We start from the raw sequence: 21,252 nt of genomic DNA, 5'->3' as shown, positions 1-21,252 counted from the left end.
GGTTCTACGTTCACGAATAGTCTTTGCGTGTACGTCCTTCCGCCACGCAGTCCCACTTCTGACTGCTCACCAGAGGCGTAAATAGTGTGTGGGATGGGCGGCTCGACCAAGAGTTAAAGAGGTGTTGTGAAGCAATTCATAAACTCGTTCTAGGTTCTCAGGTCTCGGTTCAGGGACTTTCCGGGCGGCCCAGTCGCGGAAAAAGGCACCAGAAGGGAAAGAAAATGGCCCATGAACCTCCCGCAAAGCGACAGACCTGTTATTCAAACAGAGCTTTGGATCTCTAAGCCAGAAAGATCTTGGGATCTAACTACTGCATTGGGTTGCTTTCAATAATTGAATACAATGTCATCAGATGCTCAGACAAAGGGGTTTAGGCTGACGCATGTTGGTCTCCGAGTTGCGGATATTGACCAATCCGGTTCGTTCTATTCGGGTGTATTTGGCATAATGGACCTTGGCCGGATGCTGGATATAATTACAGTTGTTTTCCTCGGAAATTCTGACGCATCGAGCCCCAACTTCAGTGATTATCCGGACACCGATTTCGTCAAGATGGCAATCGGTGTTCCCTATATGACTAAGGCCACGCAATATATCAAAAGCCACCAAGTTAGAGTTATGAAAGAAGCTGGATCGACCCCGAGTTTAGAAGTGGTGGCCACGTTCTTGGGTTGCGAAACGCCTGAAAAGTGTTTTGGTAGCTCTTTGTGGCAAGCTGCTGCGGATATTCCGTTTGTGGAAGACCAAGATGGATATCTTACTGAAATTATACCCTACTGAGCCTCCTGTGTTCACCCCTAGAATTTCAATGATACTGTGGGCTTTGGGACTTACTGTATGCCTCGATCTCCAGATCTCACGTTGAAACCGTTTGTTGCGCGTTGCTTAAGTTCTGCAGTTATGGAACTTAGGTATTCCAGAAAAAAGGAAAAATAATTCCGAGTTGGATACTTCGAAGTGTGTATTTTCATCAAACCTGACAACAACTTCTGGCAGGAGCATTTCGGACACCACTGCATCCGTTCCCTAGTTGTCCCCCAATCTGGCCTCTCGAGTTTGTGATTCGGAATTAGCTCGACTGCAGACAGAAAGCCGAATCTTTTGCCACATCTATTGTGGTCTTTTCTGGAATATGAGTTCCGGATCTTCTTCCGGAACAGGGCGTATACCGGAAAATTAACACCCAAGCTAGTTTGGACAATGAAGACTTCCAAAAGAATGGTTCACTTTAATCCGGTAAACATCGCATCAAGGGCGATAGTCGTTAAGACTTCAACTTTCCGCAAATGTTCACCCCATCTCGTCTTTTTGGTGTGAATCTTACACATACTAAAGTTACGATAAAATCCAGAGAATGGCAGAACTACCCCAAAGTTTTAAACTCAACACTGGGGCCCAAATTCCTGCACTTGGGTTAGGTTTGTTGCTATCTTCCCGTCCACCTTGCTGTGCGCCTAAGTTCTAATTGTATTCATTATAGGGACATGGCAGTCCAAACCAGGAGAAGTCCGAGCTGCCGTCAAGCACGCACTTCAATCTGGCTATAGACATATAGACGCTGCATACTGTTACGGAAATGAAGAAGAAGTCGGCATGGGCCTTCTAGAAGCGTTTAAGAGCGGTGCTGTTAAGCGTGAGGATGTTTTCGTTACGACCAAGTTGTGGTGTACCTATCACACGCGCGTGGAAGAAAACTTCGAAAAAAGCCTGAAGGCTCTGGGTCTGGAGTATATAGACCTTTACCTGATGCACTGGCCTGTTGCGATGAACCCAGAAGGTGAGTACACCAGATTTCGGACCCAATCTAGCACCGGATACTTTTAACCTCCCAAAAGGAAATCATGAAAATTTTCCGACTCTGGGTGACGGATCCCGTGACTTGATGCCAGGTCGGTCTCACGTTGAAACTTACAAAGACATGGAAAAGTTACTGGACAACGGCAAGGTCAAAGCCATAGGAGTTGCCAACTACAGCCTCAGATATCTGAAGGAGCTGCTATCCCAATCTTCGATCACACCAGCAGTGAATCAGATCGAGAACCATGTTTTGCTGCCTCAGCAGGAAATCGTAGATTTTTGCAGAGAGCACTCGATCCATGTTACTGCATATAGCCCCCTCGGCAGCAATGGAAGCCCGCTCATGCAACTTCCCGTGATCGAAAATTTAGCGAGTTATAGAAATGTGTCACCTGCTGTGATCTTACTTAGCTGGCACGGTATGTCTCCATTCTCGCAGTGTCTTAAACCTTCTCTGGAAAGAAGAACGATTTTACTAATATTTTACGTCCAGTGTCCTGTGGACGGTCTGTGCTGGCAAAATCGATCACTCCAAGCCGAATCGAACAAAACAAATGTTTGGTGAATCTTGGGCGGAAGGAACTGGAAGCGATAAACATCTTCATTCAAAGCTTGGCAAAGAACCAGGGATTTACTCGTTACGTATATCCAGCGTTTGCTGTCGACTTTGGCTTCCCAGACAAGCAGTCAACCACCGATAGATCTTACGTTGTCCTTTAGGGGGCTTCAGTCGGTAGTTTCTAGCCAGTTACCCCAATTAGTGAATTCATTTCCATACACGTGGTGTCGGTTTGGCTACATAGCACTGTACCATGATGGCATCTCAGATGATCATCAAGACCAGGAGACAGCAGAAGTATATGCCGAGAAATATTGAGAGCAGTGCACAGTTTCTACATATGAAGTAAATCTGCGCCCTGTAATAGCCGATTAATTCTTTGAGGTACTTCGGGCATATGGCAACAGATTCCACACACACATCCAGTCACGGTATCTGGAATATCTTTTAACTTTCCGTATCCAAAACCTTCCTTATATTAGATTAAGAAAATATCGAGAAACCAGACTCAGAAATACGAAACATAGGATGTGCCAGCCCGGCTAGAGCTGCTTTGGCGTTTCTAAGTAAATACCAGTACGATATGCAAGTCCAGAAAGAGCTACGATCCATTCCATTCACAAGAATAGCAGTATCGTATCAACGAGGTCTGCACGGACACATGAAACTAGAAGCGCGAAAACTAAAAGAACTCAGAATGCTATAACAGAATGCATTGCTCCTTCGCGTTGATATACATCGCGATTATAGGGGTAACGTTACGAAAACCATGCAGTGGATGTTCTGGGTTGGCATATGCGGTGCAAGTGCTGGCAAGACGTGTGAGATGATGGTACAGTTTATCCCGCCGGGAATGCTAGTCACGGACCAGAAAGCAATAGGTGTAAACAGATGGGTTCCAACAATTGTACTACCGGAGACTTTTAGTTATAAAACAATGTCATTCGCCAGATTCTCGCCAATTAAAGATCAAGTCCATATACAAGAGACTTGTCAGTCATGCTAACGAGGTAGAGAATAGTATATACCCTGTTCCATTGACCTACAGCTATGTTCTAACTTACTGACTGATTTTGACCAGAATTGGCGGAACATATCACCTTAAAAAGCCTTATTCCGGGATATGAAATCCGCGCGATCAGAGTGTGTTTATCCATATCATGCGAAATTATATTTTCATTTTTGGGAGGTGGAATTCCGCACTCTGGGGAGCGGTGGATTTTGATTCTCCCCAGTCTTCTGCTATACTACCCCCCGCATTTACCCCAGGCTCTTGGTCTTATTCGGCCGAAATTAAGCTTGACTTGTCCGCTGCAAATCATAAATAAACGACGGACCACTGACTTGTAAGAGGCTTCCGGGATTTGTTTCCCTGTCGATTGACGAATATATATTTGTTGTGAACAACCATATCAGACCAACTTTGTTTCGTTTACTAAGACTTTCTACGTTCACTCAACTACGTTCTTATTCTAAATCATGTGGCTCGAACGCATCGAAGGATCATTGCTTACAGCGTGTATTACATTCGCCTGCGGCTCTGGTTTTGCCCTTTTTGGTTATGATCAAGGCGTCTTCGGCGGCTTTCTGCAGAATGACTCGTTTGTCAAAACATTCAACTCCCCGGATTCGACCCTCCAGGGCCAGATAACGGCGACCTACGACCTCGGCTGCTTTTTTGGCGCTCTATTTGCCATGTGGTTCGGAGATAAATCAGGTCGCAAGAGAACAATATTTTGGGGGTGTGTCACCCTGATCATTGGAGCCATTATTCAAGCGACCTCTTTTCACGTATCACAAATGATAGTTGGGCGGTTCATTGCTGGTATTGGCAACGGCATGAATACCGCGGCAATCCCTGTTTGGCAGTCGGAAACAGCAGCTGCACACCACCGAGGAAGATTCATTGTCCTTCAGCTTGCTCTTAATCAAGTCGGAAATGTGATGTCCCAATGGATCAACTACGGTCTCACTTTTGTGGCTACAAACAGCGTGGCCTGGCGGTTCCCCATTGCGTTCCAATGTTTCTTTGCTTTATTGACCCTCATTTTCCTTCCATGGCTTCCCGAGTCTCCGAGATGGCTAGTCATGAAGGCTCGAACCGAAGAGGCCTTCTCAATTATGAAGAGGCTCGGTGGCAAAGAACGCTCAGAAGAAAGCAATAGGGAGGTTTTGAACGCCATCGTGAAAAGCGTTCGACATGAAATGGAGGCACCGAAGTTCAACATCAAGGCTTTGGCAAAGAACGATAGCTTGCAAACCACTCGCCGTGTTCTTCTTGGTGCAGGCACCCAATTCATGCAGCAGTGGGGAGGCATAAATGTCATCAACTATTATCTCCCTGTCGTTTTCTCTTCGCTTGGAGTCAGCCGGAACATGTCGCTCATTTTATCGGCTTGTAATGCTATGAATCTGATGATATCTACCTGTTTCGGCGCTCTCTACATTGAGACCTTTGGACGGAAGAAAATGATGTTCTGGGGTGCTGTAGGGCAATCTATCTGCTTCTCCCTCGTCGCTGCTGGTCTTGCCCTCGCAACTAAGCACTGGGAAGCAGTTGCGGTGGCATTTGTTTTCGCCTACTACACGACATTTGGTTTATCATGGATTGCGGTGCCGTGGATGTACCCGGCTGAGGTCAACACACAGCGAATGCGCATTGCTGGTGCCGGCATTGCCACGGCTACGAACTGGATCAACAACTACATTGTCGTCCTGGTTACACCGATCGGAATTTCCAACATCAGTTGGAAGTATTATCTGATCTACGCAGTGTTGAACGCTGTGTTCGTTCCAATTATCGGATATTTCTACGTCGAGACGGCTGGCCTCTCCCTTGAGCAAATCGACTCCTTATTTGAGAGCAAGTACTCCGAAGAATCTCGCCCAACTGATTCCGTCTCCGAGCCAGGGTCGGAGAAGGAAAACGTGGAGCACGTTTCACAGGTGTCAAACATGACCCACAGTGCATGATAACATATATAAGACGAAGTTTGGTCTTGCTATATATATGTTAGTGAACTACAACAACTTCTGCCTAATGCATCATTGTCAAGGGCTAATGAAGGAGATGCTAAACGACTACTTCATCTTGCCCTCAGGGTGATCCATTGAAAATTAGTATGCAGTAATGTTCATTCTATTTTGCTTTTGTCTTCGCATAACATCCTTACAAAAAGTAATTGTTTTAATCGACATCCTTTGGATGGAAGCGGCCACGGTAAACCTACAGAATCATTTAGATCTTAGCGTGCTATTCGCATGTATTTACAAGAGAGGGTGAATGAATTTAGCACTCAAGGCTCAGCCAATACCTAAGTGTACCGACTTGCTGGTCAAGTGTGATGGAAGATACTTTCTAGTAGCTGCAGCTTTAGAAACTTCATGTGTCGTTTTTGCCCTCTTTCATCCCATGCCATTTCTTGTATTTCTACTGCTTCAGAAAGGGCTCTACTACGCTAATTGATAAATACTATGCCATAGAAAAGTGCGAAGTGAAGGCCCCTTGGAATAGTGCATTTACTTGCAATGCTAGACTCTTAAGAGTTACCTCATATAGTTGCCATAGCATTATGATGGCATGGGAGGTGGGAAAACAGCAAGCAGAAAGAAGTACATGCCACATGAATGACAAAAGAGCCTTGTAGGGGATGAGCGGTTGATGCCTTTGGGGATCTGGTAGCGGGTCGACTGAGCAGTCACATTATTTTTCTTAATTTTGGGGTCCGGTTGTTATCTAGTAAAAATAAGAGTGGGTAAACTTTTGTTCTAGGATCTTTTTAGCGAGGCAAATGCTTTTGCAGGAGTTTCTACCACATCTGCCAGCCATGGAATGCCACTGGCACGGTTAGTGCTGGCCGCCTACTCTGGCTTACCACACTGTCAATTCAATGGCCAATAAACCGGACCCGAGCATTTTGCTGAGAGAACTTATACTTTCTTGCATTTGTTGTTCTCTTTCGCAAATAAGCACGGCTTACAAAAAATGCGACAAGATTCTTCTAGATTGAAAGTTCCCTGCTTTACTGGTCGTTGCATGCCATAAATTGTCTCAGGTGGACCTGGATCTATTTGAAAAGGGGTAAGTACGGACGCAAAAGGATGTCTTCGATTAACTTTCGTAGCCTTATGACATTTGTGAAAGGCGGCGTTAACCTCGTATGCGTTACTGTGGCGATTATCATGACTATGAACTTGAAGCTTTTCCTATTTGAGTTTAAGCTCCATCTCCAACAATGTCTTCTGTTTCGTCCCAATCACCTCAAGCTTCTTAAATGCCTCTGTTAAAGCCACAATTAACGCCATATCATCTTCTGGGCATCCCTCTCTGTGTGCAGCCCATGGTGATAGATCTGATAGATGTCGCAGAATTACCACATCAGTTGGTGTCTCTGGGCTTGGCCTAAATATATATTCTTCATCAAGATCTGCTAAATCATCCTCAATATCCTCACCAAGATTGATGATAATCTCGTGCAATTATGCCTCTGCATTATTAATATTTTTGTCTCATGGGTTAAAAAGCTCATCAAATAGAATGGTAGTATTCCTTCGTTTTGGATAGAGTATATTCGCGGGAAGCGTGATCAAAGACTGGACTGAAGAGATGGGCATAGGAGGGAGGCGGCGACGACGGCGAGGTGGAATACTACATTCTGATTGGTCAATAATGACGAGTAAGGGACAATAAAAAGTGTGGAAAACCGACGACCGAATCAAAGAGCAGCCCCATGGCCCAAGCAGCACATCTGATTAGGTCCCCCTGATCCCTCTTTCTCTCCGCGTTTCTGGGTTTGTCGACATGTGAGAGCGAGCGGGAACAAGCTCATTTCGACATACACGGAGCTGCATGCTATTAAAGCGTTTGTCTCGTCCCTGTTGGACCGAAGGCTGTTTGATTCCGAAGCTTGTGTTCTTCTGTCTAAGCTTGAGAACTATGTCCGAAGCCCATATACGTTGAAGGTCACTGCAGCTGGAGGTCAGTCAAGGTATCCGGTATCCTTTGTCCATTGAGACCATCTTCTACCATATCGCAATTGGGAGCGTAAGCAGGTCTTGCCGGTAAATCAGAAACTTCTGTACCTCCTGAGCTCACTGTCCTTTGAGCATCGATGATGTATCCGCAAACTGATGTGTCCGGACGATCTCTGGCATATCACTGTTTTGTTCGCCTAGTTCACAGAAGGTGGGTACGATGATTGTAGCAGCACTATAAGAACCCTCGGGTTATAGGACCTCTTGGACTCCTCCGTACAGTCTATCCTGAAATTTCCACCCGCAATAAGACTTCGGGAATTCCTACCCACGGGAGTTCCTGGAGTCACCCAGACTGCAGGTTAGGGTTTCCGCTTTACTATGCAGAAAGAGAGTTGGTCACACCAGACTACAGGTTGCAGTGGATGGATGGATGGACAGATACTTCCATTTATACTGACCTGTCGCTTTTGGTTGATTTCCAAACTAGACTAAAACACGAATCCGTACTCGGCCTAGTGGGTTGTAGTTTAGAATCAAAATCTTTTGGCGATATGCATGCTATCCTACAGCGATATTCCAAAACAGTTTACCCTTCAGACACTCACACTTTATTTGTCGGCCCGTATCCGACCGAGAAATGAAGTGTGGGCGCCTGAGGGGGTAAACTGTTTTCGAATATCGAAAAACACCACTGTATGTAGCGAACTACATGCACCTCATTTCCCTCTTTACCAACCACAGTAGATATCTAGCAAAAACACGAACTTTACAGAAGAGACATAAACCAGAAGACTTTTGAGTTTGTCACTGTTTCATGTCTACCGTCTTCCTTGCTTTTAATCTCTTCAAGGGGGTGTACTAGGGTTAATTTAGCCAGTACGCCACTCAGATCGCTTAGGACTATGATTTCACACTCCGAGCGCTTTCTAAGGAATGTTAATAAGATGGTTATCAATTTGCCGACTCTAAACAATCCAAACTTCAATAAGATATAGTACAAATGAAACCAGTTAAATCAGCAGGATTTCGAACCTGAAGTTTCTGCTTGACCAAATCTTTGAAAATGACGACGCCAGCGGCGAACTTGGAGATGCCCTCGCCCAGCTTCTCGACGGCCACAGTCTCCTGTCGGATGTGGAAGACAGAATGCCGAAAGAGTGAATGGTAATGTAGCATTCGGCTTCATACCTTTTTGCAGAAAAATATAGCTGAGGCTTGAGAGAAGACTCCCCAGTCCATTTCCCTCCCTGGATTCTTAGTAAACCCGAAGAAGTACGATTATCGATTTGCAAAGAACGGTTAAATTTTTTTCTTTGTGCGGAAAAATGTTACATGTACATTGCTACATCTATTGACTTCTATTGGTCGAATAAAATCGAAGTATCTTCATTGAGGAGTATTTCGAGGGTCTCGGGGCTTTTATGTACCTTGATACCTGCATTACTGTATTAATAGCGAGGTTCTAGCTTTTGCAGCAAGCATAACAGTAGGCAAGGCTACCTCCACGCCGCCAGTATTTCCTAATATCTCTCCCAGTCCCATACATGCTTCAGGTAGTTCGTGATTATTCTGGTGTCATGGTAGCGCTGCTGAAATACAATACACAGTTGTCGCATATGGAGGTGTTCCTGTTTTGACCCATTGGAGATTTTATAATCTGCAATAGTGTCCATCAAAAGAAGACACACTTGATAGCTGGAGGGGCCTTTGTAATTTATTTTTCGTTTTCCACTCTATCTTACAGAACACAGGCCACTCTGTGGTTGCATTTTAGCTTATTCCACAGGTTCAAATTCGGTAGGTCTTTATTCCATTAATTTCCACCGCAATCAGAGGACCTGTATTCAATATCCGCGAGTGCTGAATACCAGATATACATTTCCCTAAACCAAATAAAACACACTGCGCAAACATCTTTCTTACCCCAGTCCAGCAGCAGTAGCATAGACGGAGGCAGAGCAAAGAGAAGGCGCTTCAAAAGATGCTTCCAAGCCCCAATTAAAATCAATGAAGGGCTTCGAAATGGGATTGGTACGTAGGGCTGGCCGGATTACTATTACATGGGCACCCCTTTGCAAGCTGCAAGAGCTGCGAGGATGTATTCACCTAATCGGTGTGATACCCAGCGTTTTTTCATAATAGGATTGTTTCATAATAGGAGTGAGCTTTCGGATTATCGATGCAGATTTGCGCAATATTATTTTCGGTCAACGTATTCATGAGGCACTGAATTGATAATCTTTCATTTCACCGTATTTACCTTGTATACTGAGCTACTGAAACTCAACATTCTATTCTAACACCAGTCCAGAATCTGCCACATCAGATTGATCGCCAACCCATGTGTCGTGCGTTACGGCCGTCCAGGAATGCGAGATATTGTTTAACACGAGAAGTTATTCCTTCGGAGTCCAAGCGGAATCGTTCATAATTGCTCGGGTTTGACGCAGAATAACCGTAAGAGCTCATACCGACACTAGCCGTAACATACCGAGCCCAGGTCGTGGCCACGTACTCTTCGACGCTGATGATTGGCTTGCCATCTAAGGGAAATACTGATTCTCGGTATTCCCCACTTTGCTGATCAAAGAGATCGAAGCTTGGGCAGCTGACAATCCGACAACTAATGGAATGCTGCTCGCGTAATTGCTTTGCGGCACGAACGGCATGTTGCAAACTTGAACCACAGCTGACTAAAGTCACATCAGCTTCGGTGTCATTTTGAACCACGTATGCTCCTTTGAGCACACTAAACCTGCTGGTTCCTGGAGTGTTATCAACAGGATCGCGAGCTACAGAAATCATTGTGGGGCTGTTAGTTGATGCCGTTGCCCACATCCAAGCACCGATCACCTCTTCTGCATCAGACGGCCGGATGTATGTCAGGTTTGGCATAGCACGATATAGTGAATCAAGTTCGACAGGCTGATGAGTAGGGCCGTTCTGGCCCTCAGCTACTCGAGGTTAGTACTGGCGGAACATATTTCATTCTGAGATCGGATTCATTGTCTTACCGAATGAGTCGTGCGTTGCAATGTGGATCACTGGAAGGTGGCTGAGAGCACCCATTCGTACACCCGGTGCTGCCTATAAGATTATTGAAACCCCTGGGTCAGCAAAATATGATAATAATAGCCATCTTGATAAACTCACGTAGATATAAAACATAAAAAACGTTGCAGTCACTGGTAGAAAGGTTCCAGGATGAAAAGCAGCAATTCCATTTGAAATGGAGGCCATCGCATGCTCTCGGATTCCATGCCTTATATATCGCCCTTTATAGCTCACTGATGGATGAAACACATCGCTGTCTGAATAAACGAATTTGTTGGAGTTGACAAGGTCTGCACCTCCACCACACAACGAAGGGTAGAAATCCCAAAGCCTTTCCAATATTAGTCCATTGGACTCTCTGGTTGCCATCCCCCGGAATTGTTCACTGTCTAGACGCTCTAGCAGCGTCTTCAGGTCTGGCTTCGCACCCCGAAGCCGGAAGGCAAAGTCACCGGCCTTTTCTGGATATTCACGAGCATATCTCATCAAGAGGTCCTCCCAGTCCCTCTCTAACGCTTCGCCGTGCTGCTTCCTTTCGCGGAAGTACCTTAAGCCGCGTTCTGACGGATTATGGGTCGTAGAAGGGTTTTGGCCCGCGGCAATTTTAGATCGAGCCACGCTCTCAGGATCGAAGGCTCCGTGGTGCGCCTTAGCAGTTCCAGCGGTACTAGTACCAAGACCAATCACGGTACGAATGTTGATGAAAGTTGGTTTTCCCTTCAGCCATTTTGCATGATTTAGCGAGGAAATGATCTCTTCGACACCGTAACAGCCATCTAGGACGTCTAGGACGTGCCATCCGGAGGCTCGCATTTTACCATTGACATCCTCGCTGTTGATCCACGAGAGTGGTCCATCGCAGGTAACGCCGTTGTTATCGTAGATCAAAACGAGGTTGTCCAATTGCAAATGACCGGCAAGGGCAATGGCTTTCAAAACTCTGTCAGTGACTGATTATTTCGTGACATACATTCAAATAAAATTACCTTCAAGGGCAACACCTTCCATAAGACAACCATCGCCAGTCATGCAGTAAATGCGGGAATTCACCAGTTCATGCCCAGGCTGGTTAAATTGGGCGGCCAAGTTCTTGGAAGCAATAGCAAGACCAACCGCGTTAGCGATTCCTTGTCCAAGAGGGCCTGTGGTAACTTCAACGCCAGGGCACTCAATTTCCGGATGTCCATGTGCAAGCGTTGTATACCCATTCTCTTTTGCACTTCCATATCCCTTCAGCTCATCCATTGTCCAGGCATCATATCCTGTCAAATAGTTGAGCGCATATAAGAACATCGCACAATGACCTGTTGCTTTAGTTGGTATGAGTTACTTATTGATATCGGTCCACGTACCATTGGAGAGCACAAATCTATCCCTGTTGAACCAGTCCGGGTTCGAAGGATTGTATCGCATAACGTATTTCCACAGGGCCACACCGATTGCTGCCATTCCAATGGCAGATCCACCATGCCCCCCACCGTTCTGGTTGCAGATATCGAAAATTAAATTTCTCAGCGTAAGAACGGCAAGGTCATCATCAGACATGTTCACCGGTTTGAGATATACTTCGGAGGAGCCCATCTTGCTAGATGAGTATAAACAAAGAGAAATATTCTTGTACTCAAAGAGAACTTCAATGTAACGTGCGTTCAGTGGAGATATTTGTAGGTTATGGATTTATAGGTGTCCCAACCTCGACCATTCTTCCCGGGATCGCATTCCCGAAAGCCACGAGAAAGCACCCAGGGTGGAGGTAATTCCCGGCTGAGCTACAAACCCGCTTGCTGCACCACACTTCTGCATCAAACAACTCAACGACAGGGTCTCCCAGCGGAAAGTGTATCCAGCGAATCTAAAGAATGTACCAAATCTTATATAAAACTCTTTCAATTGAAAAGAAAGAAAAACATAAATTTATCCTATCCTATCTCTTTAATATACATTGTATTTTCTTTTTGTTTAGCTTTAAAAATAGTATGCCCTTTTTATAGCCAGATTCGCAAAATTTTGTAAGACTCAGAAGCCATGGGCAATATATTGCAAAGAGCGTAGCCATATTAAAACGCTTTGTTATCAGGTATGGAGACTAGAGTATCATTTTGTAATTACCGCAATTAATTTATTGTACTTGGATGTGCAGCACAGAGGGAACTGAGGTTTGTACTGACTTGAAATACCACAATACTACAAGTATAATTTATCTACTGGAGGGGTGACTCAATCGAGGGCATTATGAGTTCCTCCAGACGGAGTTTCTGTGGGTTATGAATCTACTGATCCCTGCTGCAATTGAAATTTTCCAAAAACAAGCTGCTGGCCGCGGTGGTAGCCGAACAGCCTACTGAGATAGGGAGTTCAACCAAACCAATACACCAGCCTCGAAATAAACTCCGCTGCCCGAAAAATGATGTTTCGGCATCCGAATCCACGAATCTCCACGTATTGAGAGCATCAGAAACCGTGTTCCAAAAGTGAAATGGCAGTATCAGGGCTTTTTATTGCAACCTATTAATACGACTTGGGAGGTAGTCAAGGGCGCTGCATTCTCTATCTCAATTCCAAGTCCACTTATGAGTTGACAAAAACCATATTGAACCTTTCCAACAACAATGAGACTAATGCAAGATTGGTCCCATGTTCAGAGTATTGCCATTTTATGGGAGCCTTACGATCATCTGGGTTTGCTTACTCTCAAATGTTTCATATCGTGTTCGAACACTGAGAACGATCACTTTTCACCTCTCAGCATCAGATCAATCGTGTGAGACCTCATCCGGACTGAGACTTTGTAAAACTTGGTCCTGTTTAGGCTTCCCGGAACGCATTGCGTAAATTTGCAGAGTGATGCTCCTATTAGTCGCATGAATTGTTTAGCAATTAACAAATGTTATGGCACCCATACGTAATGATATGGTGATGTTGCCTAACCTTTTAATATCGCCGTTATATGACTCAAAGCAGAACCAGCGGAATATAAATTCCGACCCAAAGATGTGTTGCCATATTTGCTGTGAGACATCGATTGACTACCTTCATATCTGAGAACCAGTCAACGTCATGAGAGTTTCACTGTCATCAGGCAAAGTAAAGATACGTAGTTGTAGAGCAGTCGAGCCTGAATTCTACACATGAAACTTTTTGTAAGAGAGTCCGTTCGATATCATGTGACTAGTTCACTATACCTTCTGCCATTAGTGTTTAATGAGGCCGATTTCCTCTCTTGATTAGTGCAGAAGGGCTAGAAATTGTTTGAAATTAGAGCGACCACTCTATATACATATAGGACAGGAAATGATTGACCCGAAAATTGTTCATACGTATTTAGAGGACGAAACGAAGAAGACTAGTATACATCAGAGGACAAAGTGAATCATACAATGGGAACATGGCTTCGCGCTCCTCATCTATCCATTCTATACTCAATTTTGAGAGTTCCTGCTGTATGAATGAACCGGCAGAAAAGTATCCGCTTCGTGGCAGTAGCAAAAGCTGCGCGCTGAAACCCCGTATGCCGCCTATTTTAGTCAGTTCTCTGCATTGATACACAAAGAATATCAAAATACATCGCCGATTCACAATAGCGTGGGTACACATACCGGTTCCAGACAAACCACAGAATTCTTTGCCACATCCAGTTTTGCCAATTCATCGCGTTGTAAACCTAGAAAGTATGCCAGGAGTACTCGCACAATCGCTCTGTGGGTAACAAGCAGCAAATGATCTGTCATTCGTTCGAGTTCGATAATGACTGGGCGAAGCCGATTAATCACATCAAAATAGCCTTCACCCCCAACGCCCGGCCAACGATGAAGAAGCTTGTTCTGACTTTGAGAGGCGAAAACAGTCGGATGTAACGCTCGAATTTCCTCAAATGTGAGACCTGCCATGTTGCCCACATTGAGGTCGTCCAGCATCTTCATTTCCTTTTTTTCGTACACATCATCCGGGAAAGGAAGCGCGGTTTCGATTGCCTGCGGCATCATGGATGTCCATATGCGGAAATTGGGGAGGTTAAGCATGCCGTTATTCGTGTTGGATAAGGGTGCCTGAGGTAAGTGCTTTGCACTCCATTTGTCTCGCTGTTCCTCTATGAACTCTGACAACGCCCTTGCATACTGTCTTCCTTTACCAGTGAGACAGGAAGTACGTCCAATTTTCCCTGCCGCATCATCCAAGCTTTCCCCATTGCATGATATCCATATCTGTCGCTCGGATAGGTTGAAATTCAAAAGGTACTCAACCACGTGCGTTGCCAAATAGCCTCGAATCATGTGAGTGTTCATTTTGCGCCCGACATCAATCATTTGGACGTAAGGTATCCCCTGTTCCTCTTCAGCAATGCCTAGAGGAACGTACAATTTCTCGTAATTGGACACCCTCTGACAGAAGTCAGCAAGTGCCTTTTCCGGGTTTCGATGCTTGTAGTCTGGACCGGATAGTTTGAGGAGAAAGTTCTTTCTAAGGAGGTCTTGGTCGAAGCAGCAGCTTTCAAGGAAGAGAATACTTGGCTCTGGGCCTGGTCTTTGTCTGATGTGGGTGAGGACAAGCTGGCGCCTCCGTTGAGAGATGTTGGTTGCATCGAGGATACCAATGGTGCCGCCGCGGTAAATGAGCCAGTCAAGTAGCGAATCTAGAGTAGCTAAAGCTATTTGGTCTCGAAGGTTCACTAAATCGGGGCTGGTGGGATCAAAGAAAGCGGCTGGCGATGTTGACGACGATGAAGATGGCGGCACTATTAGGGGATTGGTTTCAGCGGTCAAAGTCCTTCGTCGATCTCCAACATTGAAGATACGGGTTTCATGTTGTAACCAATTCAGATAGCGGGCCAATTTCTTTACGATGTAGCTCTTTCCTCTTGCGGGAAGTCCAACCATAACAATAACCAGCTTTGCGCCAATATCTTGCGAGGCAATATAACCATCCGGGGAAATTGATGAGCGAGTCAGCCCGGGGATATCGAGAGTAGCAGGTCCTTTTCTCTCCGTGGTCATTTTTGTGTCCATTTTGAGCGGTCGTATTCTCACTATCAAATGGAAATATCACAGTAGATACAGATTTGGTGCAATAGATGCATAAATAAGGAAGTTTGTGAAGATCAAACCAGATACGCAATGGACCTTTTCATATTTGAGTCTGAATTTCGCTAGAAAAGCCCGGCAAATCTTGTCCGATCGGGATTGCAAGCAAGGTGGCCCTAGCTGAGCTATATTGACTGTATTTAAGAGCTGTCGTTAATTGTGAATCCTAATTACCATTCGGTTTTCTTTCGTAATACTGATGTGGCTAAAGCGGGCTCTAGCATAGTCTGCGAATGTGGATTGGACGAGACTAAACGTTCAATGCAACTACTGCGGAAGTAGGGAGAATGCAAGCCCCCATTGAACTCAGGCTCTGCTGGTATGGAACTCGAAACCCGAATATAAACAAGTATCAACACTGACCCATAGTGAATTAAGAACTATATACCCTTCAAGTCTCACCTTCTAGTCCGTGATTTCAAACCTCTTTTGCAACAGGTAATGTGTAAGAATAATCGATTGTTTATTGGTTCACATCAAGATCTTTCGCTCCGCCATTTTGGCATCACCTAGGTGAGAGTGGGTCTTTCCCAGATTGGTATGTCGACATATTTTAATGGGGGAAAGTGTGAAGATTCGAGCACTGAGAAAAAGCTATTCTTCATGTGACTATAAAAGCCCCGGAAACGAAGATTTATCCCAGTCAAGTACTTGATAACTATCAGCGTCACAGTCAAATTTCAGAATACTGTAATCAATTTCCTGGGTTCCTGGCTGAGTTCTGCATTTTTCTATCAACATCCAAGTCCCGTCCAGAGACCTGGAGGTGCGCACAACAAAATTAAGTACGTGTTGGCTTTCCGATGGGCTCTAAAGAAGCTGCGGTAGAAATTCTGGATCACAAACCGCAAAGATCGGCGTCTCTTAAGTGGCAACTTGCTCTTTCTTAATGGAGAATTTCAGCTAGCGAAAAGAATCCATCCGCAGCAGGTGAGAGGTCTCTACCTAGGATGTTGGAGTAAAAGCGGTAATGGTGTAAGGGTCTTGGTACTTCGCTTGCGCCACACGCTGACCTCATTATTCGGAATTTGGTTTCCGGATTCGTTGCTACTCGGAAAACATCCCACTTTTCTGATCCGAACCCCTGTGTACTAAGATGACAAGAAATCCTTCCTGAATATGCCACAAAGAAACATAAGCGGAAAACACGTACGCAAACATGTTACAACAGCTTGCATCCCATGCCGGGAAACTAAAGTTAAAGTATTTACACTTGCAGCACCAAGATGCCCCTACACTAACATAGACCATTTGTGTTCTACTAGTGCGACGGTACCACACCGATTTGCCTAAATTGTCAGAGCAAAGGGAAGGATTGTAGTTACCGAAAGCGCGATGATAAACGAAAGTATGATATCATATGCGCAGATGCTCCACGCATTGCTTTTGCTAATATTCCTATCAGAATACCCGTGCGCATTGCAGTTAGCTTACTTGCCAAACGAGTTGGTTCCCTGTCTCAATACATCCGGGATTGTGGCTTCGAAGTCCCTGCTATGAATGAGCAGGACCAAGACAGTCTCACAAAAATCCTTCAGGCGCTCGGATTGGGTTACGAAGAGATACAATCGGAGGGGCACACATCAAACCACGCGGAGGATAGTCCTAGTCTGATCAACTACCCTGCCCGGCTACCTGAGCAGGTAAACGAGGGCAACGAAGGGAATTCGAACGGCCGCAGTGCCCCTGATCTGATTTCAAATCCCCGTAGGCAGGGCGGTGCGGCGAAGGGACTGAGAACATTTCCAACGAGCCTGGGATTTGATAGGGCAGCGGAAGCATTATCAGTGAACTCAGTGCCAATAACTCACGACTCTAATATCTCTTTTCTTCTTGATTCCACCGAAGAAGCTGCACCTCAAACTCGTCTATCACCAGTCAATCCGCCGTCCCAGTGTGAACCGCATGAGTTACAGCCAGATGATGCGGCATGTGGTGACCTTCCAGACGCTGACGCTGATGATGAGTTTACAAACCAACTCTCTTACCGGCTGGGGCGGCTACAGTTCACCCAAGATGGGCAACTACGATACTTCGGCTCGACATCTAATCTCACTCTGCTAGATGCTCTAGTCAGCGTGGATTTACCCAATTCCAACATCACTCAGAAAGATACCCAAGAAGTCTTGGAAAATGCGAAACTCAATATTGACGTCGACAAGGATTTAGAAAATCACTTGCTTGAACTCTATTTTACATGGCAGAATCCCTCCCTATACCTCGTCGAATCTGAGAGATTTTGGAAGGCGAGAAAAGAATACATTCACAACGGTTTGATCTCTTCATATTACTCTCAGTCCCTCGTTGAGGCAATGTGGGTTCCCTAGAAGATCTGGGAAGGAATAAAACTAATGATATATTGCAGGTGTGCTTTGGGTGCTGCATATGCGCCCAAATATCACCCGGAGCTTGTCACCTTTCCCCGGTCTCTGCCGGAATTCTTTGGTGATAGGGCTAGAGCTTTATTGGAGTGCGAATTTGAACACCCTTCTCTGTCAACAATCCAATCCCTAGTTCTCGTTAGCAACTACGAAGCATCCAGGACAAGGGACACTCGAGGATGGTTATATAGTGGTAAGTATGCCAGCGATACTAGACCTGTTCAGCTCTAACGTGCAAAGGAATGGCCATGCGGCTTGCTTTTGACCGTGGCCTTCACATCGACATCACACCCTATGTGGAGAAAGGTATCATTTCAGCGGAGGAATGTAATACCCGGCGTACCATATTTTGGGCCGCGTATATAAACGAACAGTATGCTTTTCAAAGTTCACTTAAGGCTATGCACTTTTACTTACCCATTCAGGTTTTGGGGCTACTATTTAGGTCGTTCGGTTCGTAGTCCGATGGCAGGAGTCACGGTCCAAAAGCCCCACTGGAATAACGTACGCCCACCAACGATATGGAGGCCTTACGATTGCCTCAAAATCAGAACGGAAAACATGTATACTCCGTTAGAGATGATATGCCATCGATGGGTCTCTCTGTATGATCTCATGATGCCGCTTACTGATGTTTTGTGAGTCGTTCTGTCACCCTCCCTTTGTTTCACCTAATAATCTGGTCAAGATATGGATGTTCTGAAATTTCGAAGCGGGCTCTTCAGGAATTAACGGCGGCCACTGTTAGCCAACTGTTCGAATGGAAGAAGAACCTACCAGAGAATCTCGATGTCAATGTAGCAAAAGAATGTCAGGAGTATTTACCCCATATTCTTATACTACAGTAAGTTATCTTATCAAGAGCTTTTTATCTACCGCGCTTTTGAAACTAACGTGTAAACCAGCATGCAATACTATCAGTTCGTAATTCACTGCCATCGCCCTTACATATCGAAGCACTACACCCAAGCCCAGCCACCCCAAGGGCCTGGCTCTTCCCATGCGCGCAAGATGTGCGTTGAGTCCGCCATTACAATTGCCAAAGTTTTGATGATCTATGAAAAGCTTTATGGTTTTAGAAAGGCCAAATTTGCAGATGGTATCTTTTACTTTTTCTGCAGCACTGATCCTGATTTTCACCACCGTTCCAACGCAATCTAGAAGGCCTAATGAGGAGCATACCAAGTACCTTGGTACATGTTTCTGGGCTCTAGATGAAATGGGATACTGCTTTGAAAATGCCAAACGAACAAGCATGTTCTTGAACACCCTTCAGCAGCAGTGGCACAAACGCAGGCGGACTGCAACAAAACGAGATTTTCAAGGGGGCCCCGAGAATTGTCAAATTGAACGGGATACTCCAGAATTTTCTGCATACGATCGTCTTCGCTCATCGATGCAGACTTCCGGAGGCGTCGAGACGTTCCTGCCCTCTGATTACTGGAACCAAGACTATACTTCAGCTAGCGAAGAAGCCTTGGATTTGGTGGATTTCATGGATCCTGATTTATGCAATGTACTGTTAAGTGAAGGAATTCCAAGAGCATTCGTCTGATCGACTTTGCTCTCATTTTTCAATAAGTTCAATCCGTCCTTAGTATATATCTATATCCAACTGTCCCAAAACTTGCCTCCTTCTAGACCGCCTACCCACCATTAAGTAGAAATGTGCAACATATCGAACTCCAGAAGCTATTCAATTGATTAATCAGATGCATATACTGAGGGTTGAACTTAATTGAGGCTTTTTGTGCTGGGGTCTGGGAGTTGGGGAGGGGGCCATAAACTTTGGATATATCTGAACAGTAACTGAATGATCGTTTCTATAGTGATAAACAGATATACCATATCATCTTAATGATCCTTATGTGACGAGGTTGAAAACATTTTGATGATGGATGAGACCAGAACAGCTGGACTAAATCATTGTAGTGATTACCCATAAATGTAGTTCATCATACAAAACACCGAAAACTGAAAGTATGTGACCTGCACTTTAATATGCGCGTTAGACAATGCCCAAACAACCTGTCGACCTCACCCTCTGCCCCTATTTATACAATATAAATTTAAATTAGCATAGACAGTGTCCGTTTCCAGACACAGCTTCTATAGTAATGAGTCTCGATACTCCTTATCCGGCCAGCGGATCAGTAAATAGCATTGATGGGGCTTCTATACCCCTAAGGAGGGAGACTCTCCCACCGGCAATATCATTAAACCAGAAATTAATTTATACCATCCGAATGGAGCAGCTAATTGTAGAAATGGATCGTCACAGACACTGCCCAATTGCTTGGGATGCCTAGAGCGGTAAGTCTACGCATACTTATTGGCAGAAATCCGAAGTTGCTAATCCTATCTAGTCCCGCCGTGTAAAACGAAAGACTACTTCGAATAGGAAAATAGCAGCTAAAACGAATTTGATCCAACCTCCCGAGGTGAACTTTACCACTTAGTATGCCGTTTGCTTTATCCTCTCGGCATCACAGCAATTTCCCTACAGCCTAAAGAAAGGGACGCTTGTGGCAAACTGTCTGGTTTAGTTGTTTTAACAAGTCTCCTGGGGCAAAGGAAAATGTCATCCGCTTAGTCGTTTTTAAACTTCCCCGCATCGACATGTTTTCATATTCGAAAAGACATGTAACCGTGCCAAGCGCCCAATTAGGTGCAGGCGACCCGCCATTCGCTTATATTCTTGTTGAGCAGAATGGAACTTGTGTAAACGATCAAACTCATGCCTCATAATGACCTCTCAAATTATTGCTAGCCATCCAATTTTTGCCCTGATTTTGTTTAGATTAATCCTAACGCGGAAACGAACAGATAATTCGTGTGTTTCAACAAACTTTTTTTTTCAATGAAACCAATCCGCCGTCGAGGTTTCTGCGTTTTTTTTTGATTGGCGGACATCACAAATAGCGGGATTGAACCGTTTGTTGAAAATGTTGTCATAATATTGCCCCCACTATGTACTGTTGCGTTTATAATCATCCGGGATATGAAACCCGGGCATGACAACCTTAGGAATTTAAAGACGGTCATGTCCTTTGGCTATAAGTCCTTCGATAACTAAACTTTTATTATTTATACATCTTATAGCGAGGTTTCGACATTGCCTCCTGTCCGCCATGCCCCAATCTGGCAAGCACGCTCTTATTTTTGGAGCCTCGGGTATTTCGGGGTGGTCCCTCCTGAATCAATGCCTCCACTACCCAACAACTACGACCTTCAACCGCGTCACAGGTCTCTCCAATCGACCATTTCCAACAGATGATGCACTTTTGCCAGATGATGCACGTCTTCGCTTTGTGTCGGGGATCGACCTTACACAATCGGTGAAGACGGTTAGCGATCATCTCAAAGCCAAGGTTGACGATATTGAGTCAGTCAATGTGGTCTT

At 45.0% G+C, this 21,252-nt stretch overlaps 7 protein-coding genes across 7 annotated transcripts; 5 read left to right on the top strand and 2 right to left on the bottom strand.

Moving 5' to 3' along the window:
- Positions 1-345: 345 nt before the first annotated feature.
- On the top strand, positions 346-783 carry N7447_003230 (uncharacterized protein; the record flags this gene model as incomplete). The annotated part of the gene is made up of 1 exon (XM_057227505.1): positions 346-783. One exon carries the CDS (start codon positions 346-348, stop codon positions 781-783), a length of 438 nt encoding a protein of 145 aa, XP_057086846.1.
- A 574-nt stretch (positions 784-1,357) lies between these two features.
- N7447_003229 (NADP(+) coupled glycerol dehydrogenase) lies at positions 1,358-2,520 on the top strand (the record flags this gene model as incomplete). Its single annotated transcript, XM_057227504.1, has 4 exons — positions 1,358-1,421; positions 1,484-1,780; positions 1,839-2,219; positions 2,294-2,520. The coding sequence occupies 4 exons, from the start codon at positions 1,358-1,360 to the stop codon at positions 2,518-2,520; spliced, it is 969 nt and encodes a 322-aa protein (XP_057086845.1).
- Positions 2,521-3,838: 1,318 nt separating this feature from the next.
- N7447_003228 (sugar porter family MFS transporter) lies at positions 3,839-5,332 on the top strand (the record flags this gene model as incomplete). The annotated part of the gene is made up of 1 exon (XM_057227503.1): positions 3,839-5,332. One exon carries the CDS (start codon positions 3,839-3,841, stop codon positions 5,330-5,332), a length of 1,494 nt encoding a protein of 497 aa, XP_057086844.1.
- A 4,326-nt stretch (positions 5,333-9,658) lies between these two features.
- Positions 9,659-11,971, bottom strand: N7447_003227 (uncharacterized protein; the record flags this gene model as incomplete). The annotated part of the gene is made up of 5 exons (XM_057227502.1): positions 9,659-10,290; positions 10,351-10,423; positions 10,490-11,319; positions 11,377-11,694; positions 11,743-11,971. 5 exons carry the CDS (start codon positions 11,969-11,971, stop codon positions 9,659-9,661), a joined length of 2,082 nt encoding a protein of 693 aa, XP_057086843.1.
- A 1,838-nt stretch (positions 11,972-13,809) lies between these two features.
- Positions 13,810-15,393, bottom strand: N7447_003226 (bifunctional nucleoside/nucleotide kinase/histidine phosphatase family protein; the record flags this gene model as incomplete). Its single annotated transcript, XM_057227501.1, has 2 exons — positions 13,810-13,905; positions 13,987-15,393. The coding sequence occupies 2 exons, from the start codon at positions 15,391-15,393 to the stop codon at positions 13,810-13,812; spliced, it is 1,503 nt and encodes a 500-aa protein (XP_057086842.1).
- A 1,194-nt stretch (positions 15,394-16,587) lies between these two features.
- N7447_003225 (Zn(II)2Cys6 transcription factor) lies at positions 16,588-19,404 on the top strand (the record flags this gene model as incomplete). Its single annotated transcript, XM_057227500.1, has 8 exons — positions 16,588-16,671; positions 16,734-17,782; positions 17,834-18,042; positions 18,090-18,222; positions 18,275-18,487; positions 18,538-18,693; positions 18,755-18,921; positions 18,971-19,404. The coding sequence occupies 8 exons, from the start codon at positions 16,588-16,590 to the stop codon at positions 19,402-19,404; spliced, it is 2,445 nt and encodes an 814-aa protein (XP_057086841.1).
- A 1,576-nt stretch (positions 19,405-20,980) lies between these two features.
- N7447_003224 (uncharacterized protein) lies at positions 20,981-21,232 on the top strand (the record flags this gene model as incomplete). Its single annotated transcript, XM_057227499.1, has 1 exon — positions 20,981-21,232. A coding segment is annotated over one exon (252 nt), but the record flags the coding sequence as incomplete, so codon positions are not given.
- Positions 21,233-21,252: the final 20 nt, after the last annotated feature.

The sequence above is a fragment of the Penicillium robsamsonii genome, assembly GCF_028829455.1.
Source record: "Penicillium robsamsonii strain IBT 29466 chromosome Unknown utg000002l_segment0_segment0, whole genome shotgun sequence".
NCBI classification, from domain to species: domain Eukaryota; kingdom Fungi; phylum Ascomycota; class Eurotiomycetes; order Eurotiales; family Aspergillaceae; genus Penicillium; species Penicillium robsamsonii.
Note: the sequence above shows the minus strand (reverse complement) of the source record. Positions and strands in the feature narration are given on the sequence as shown.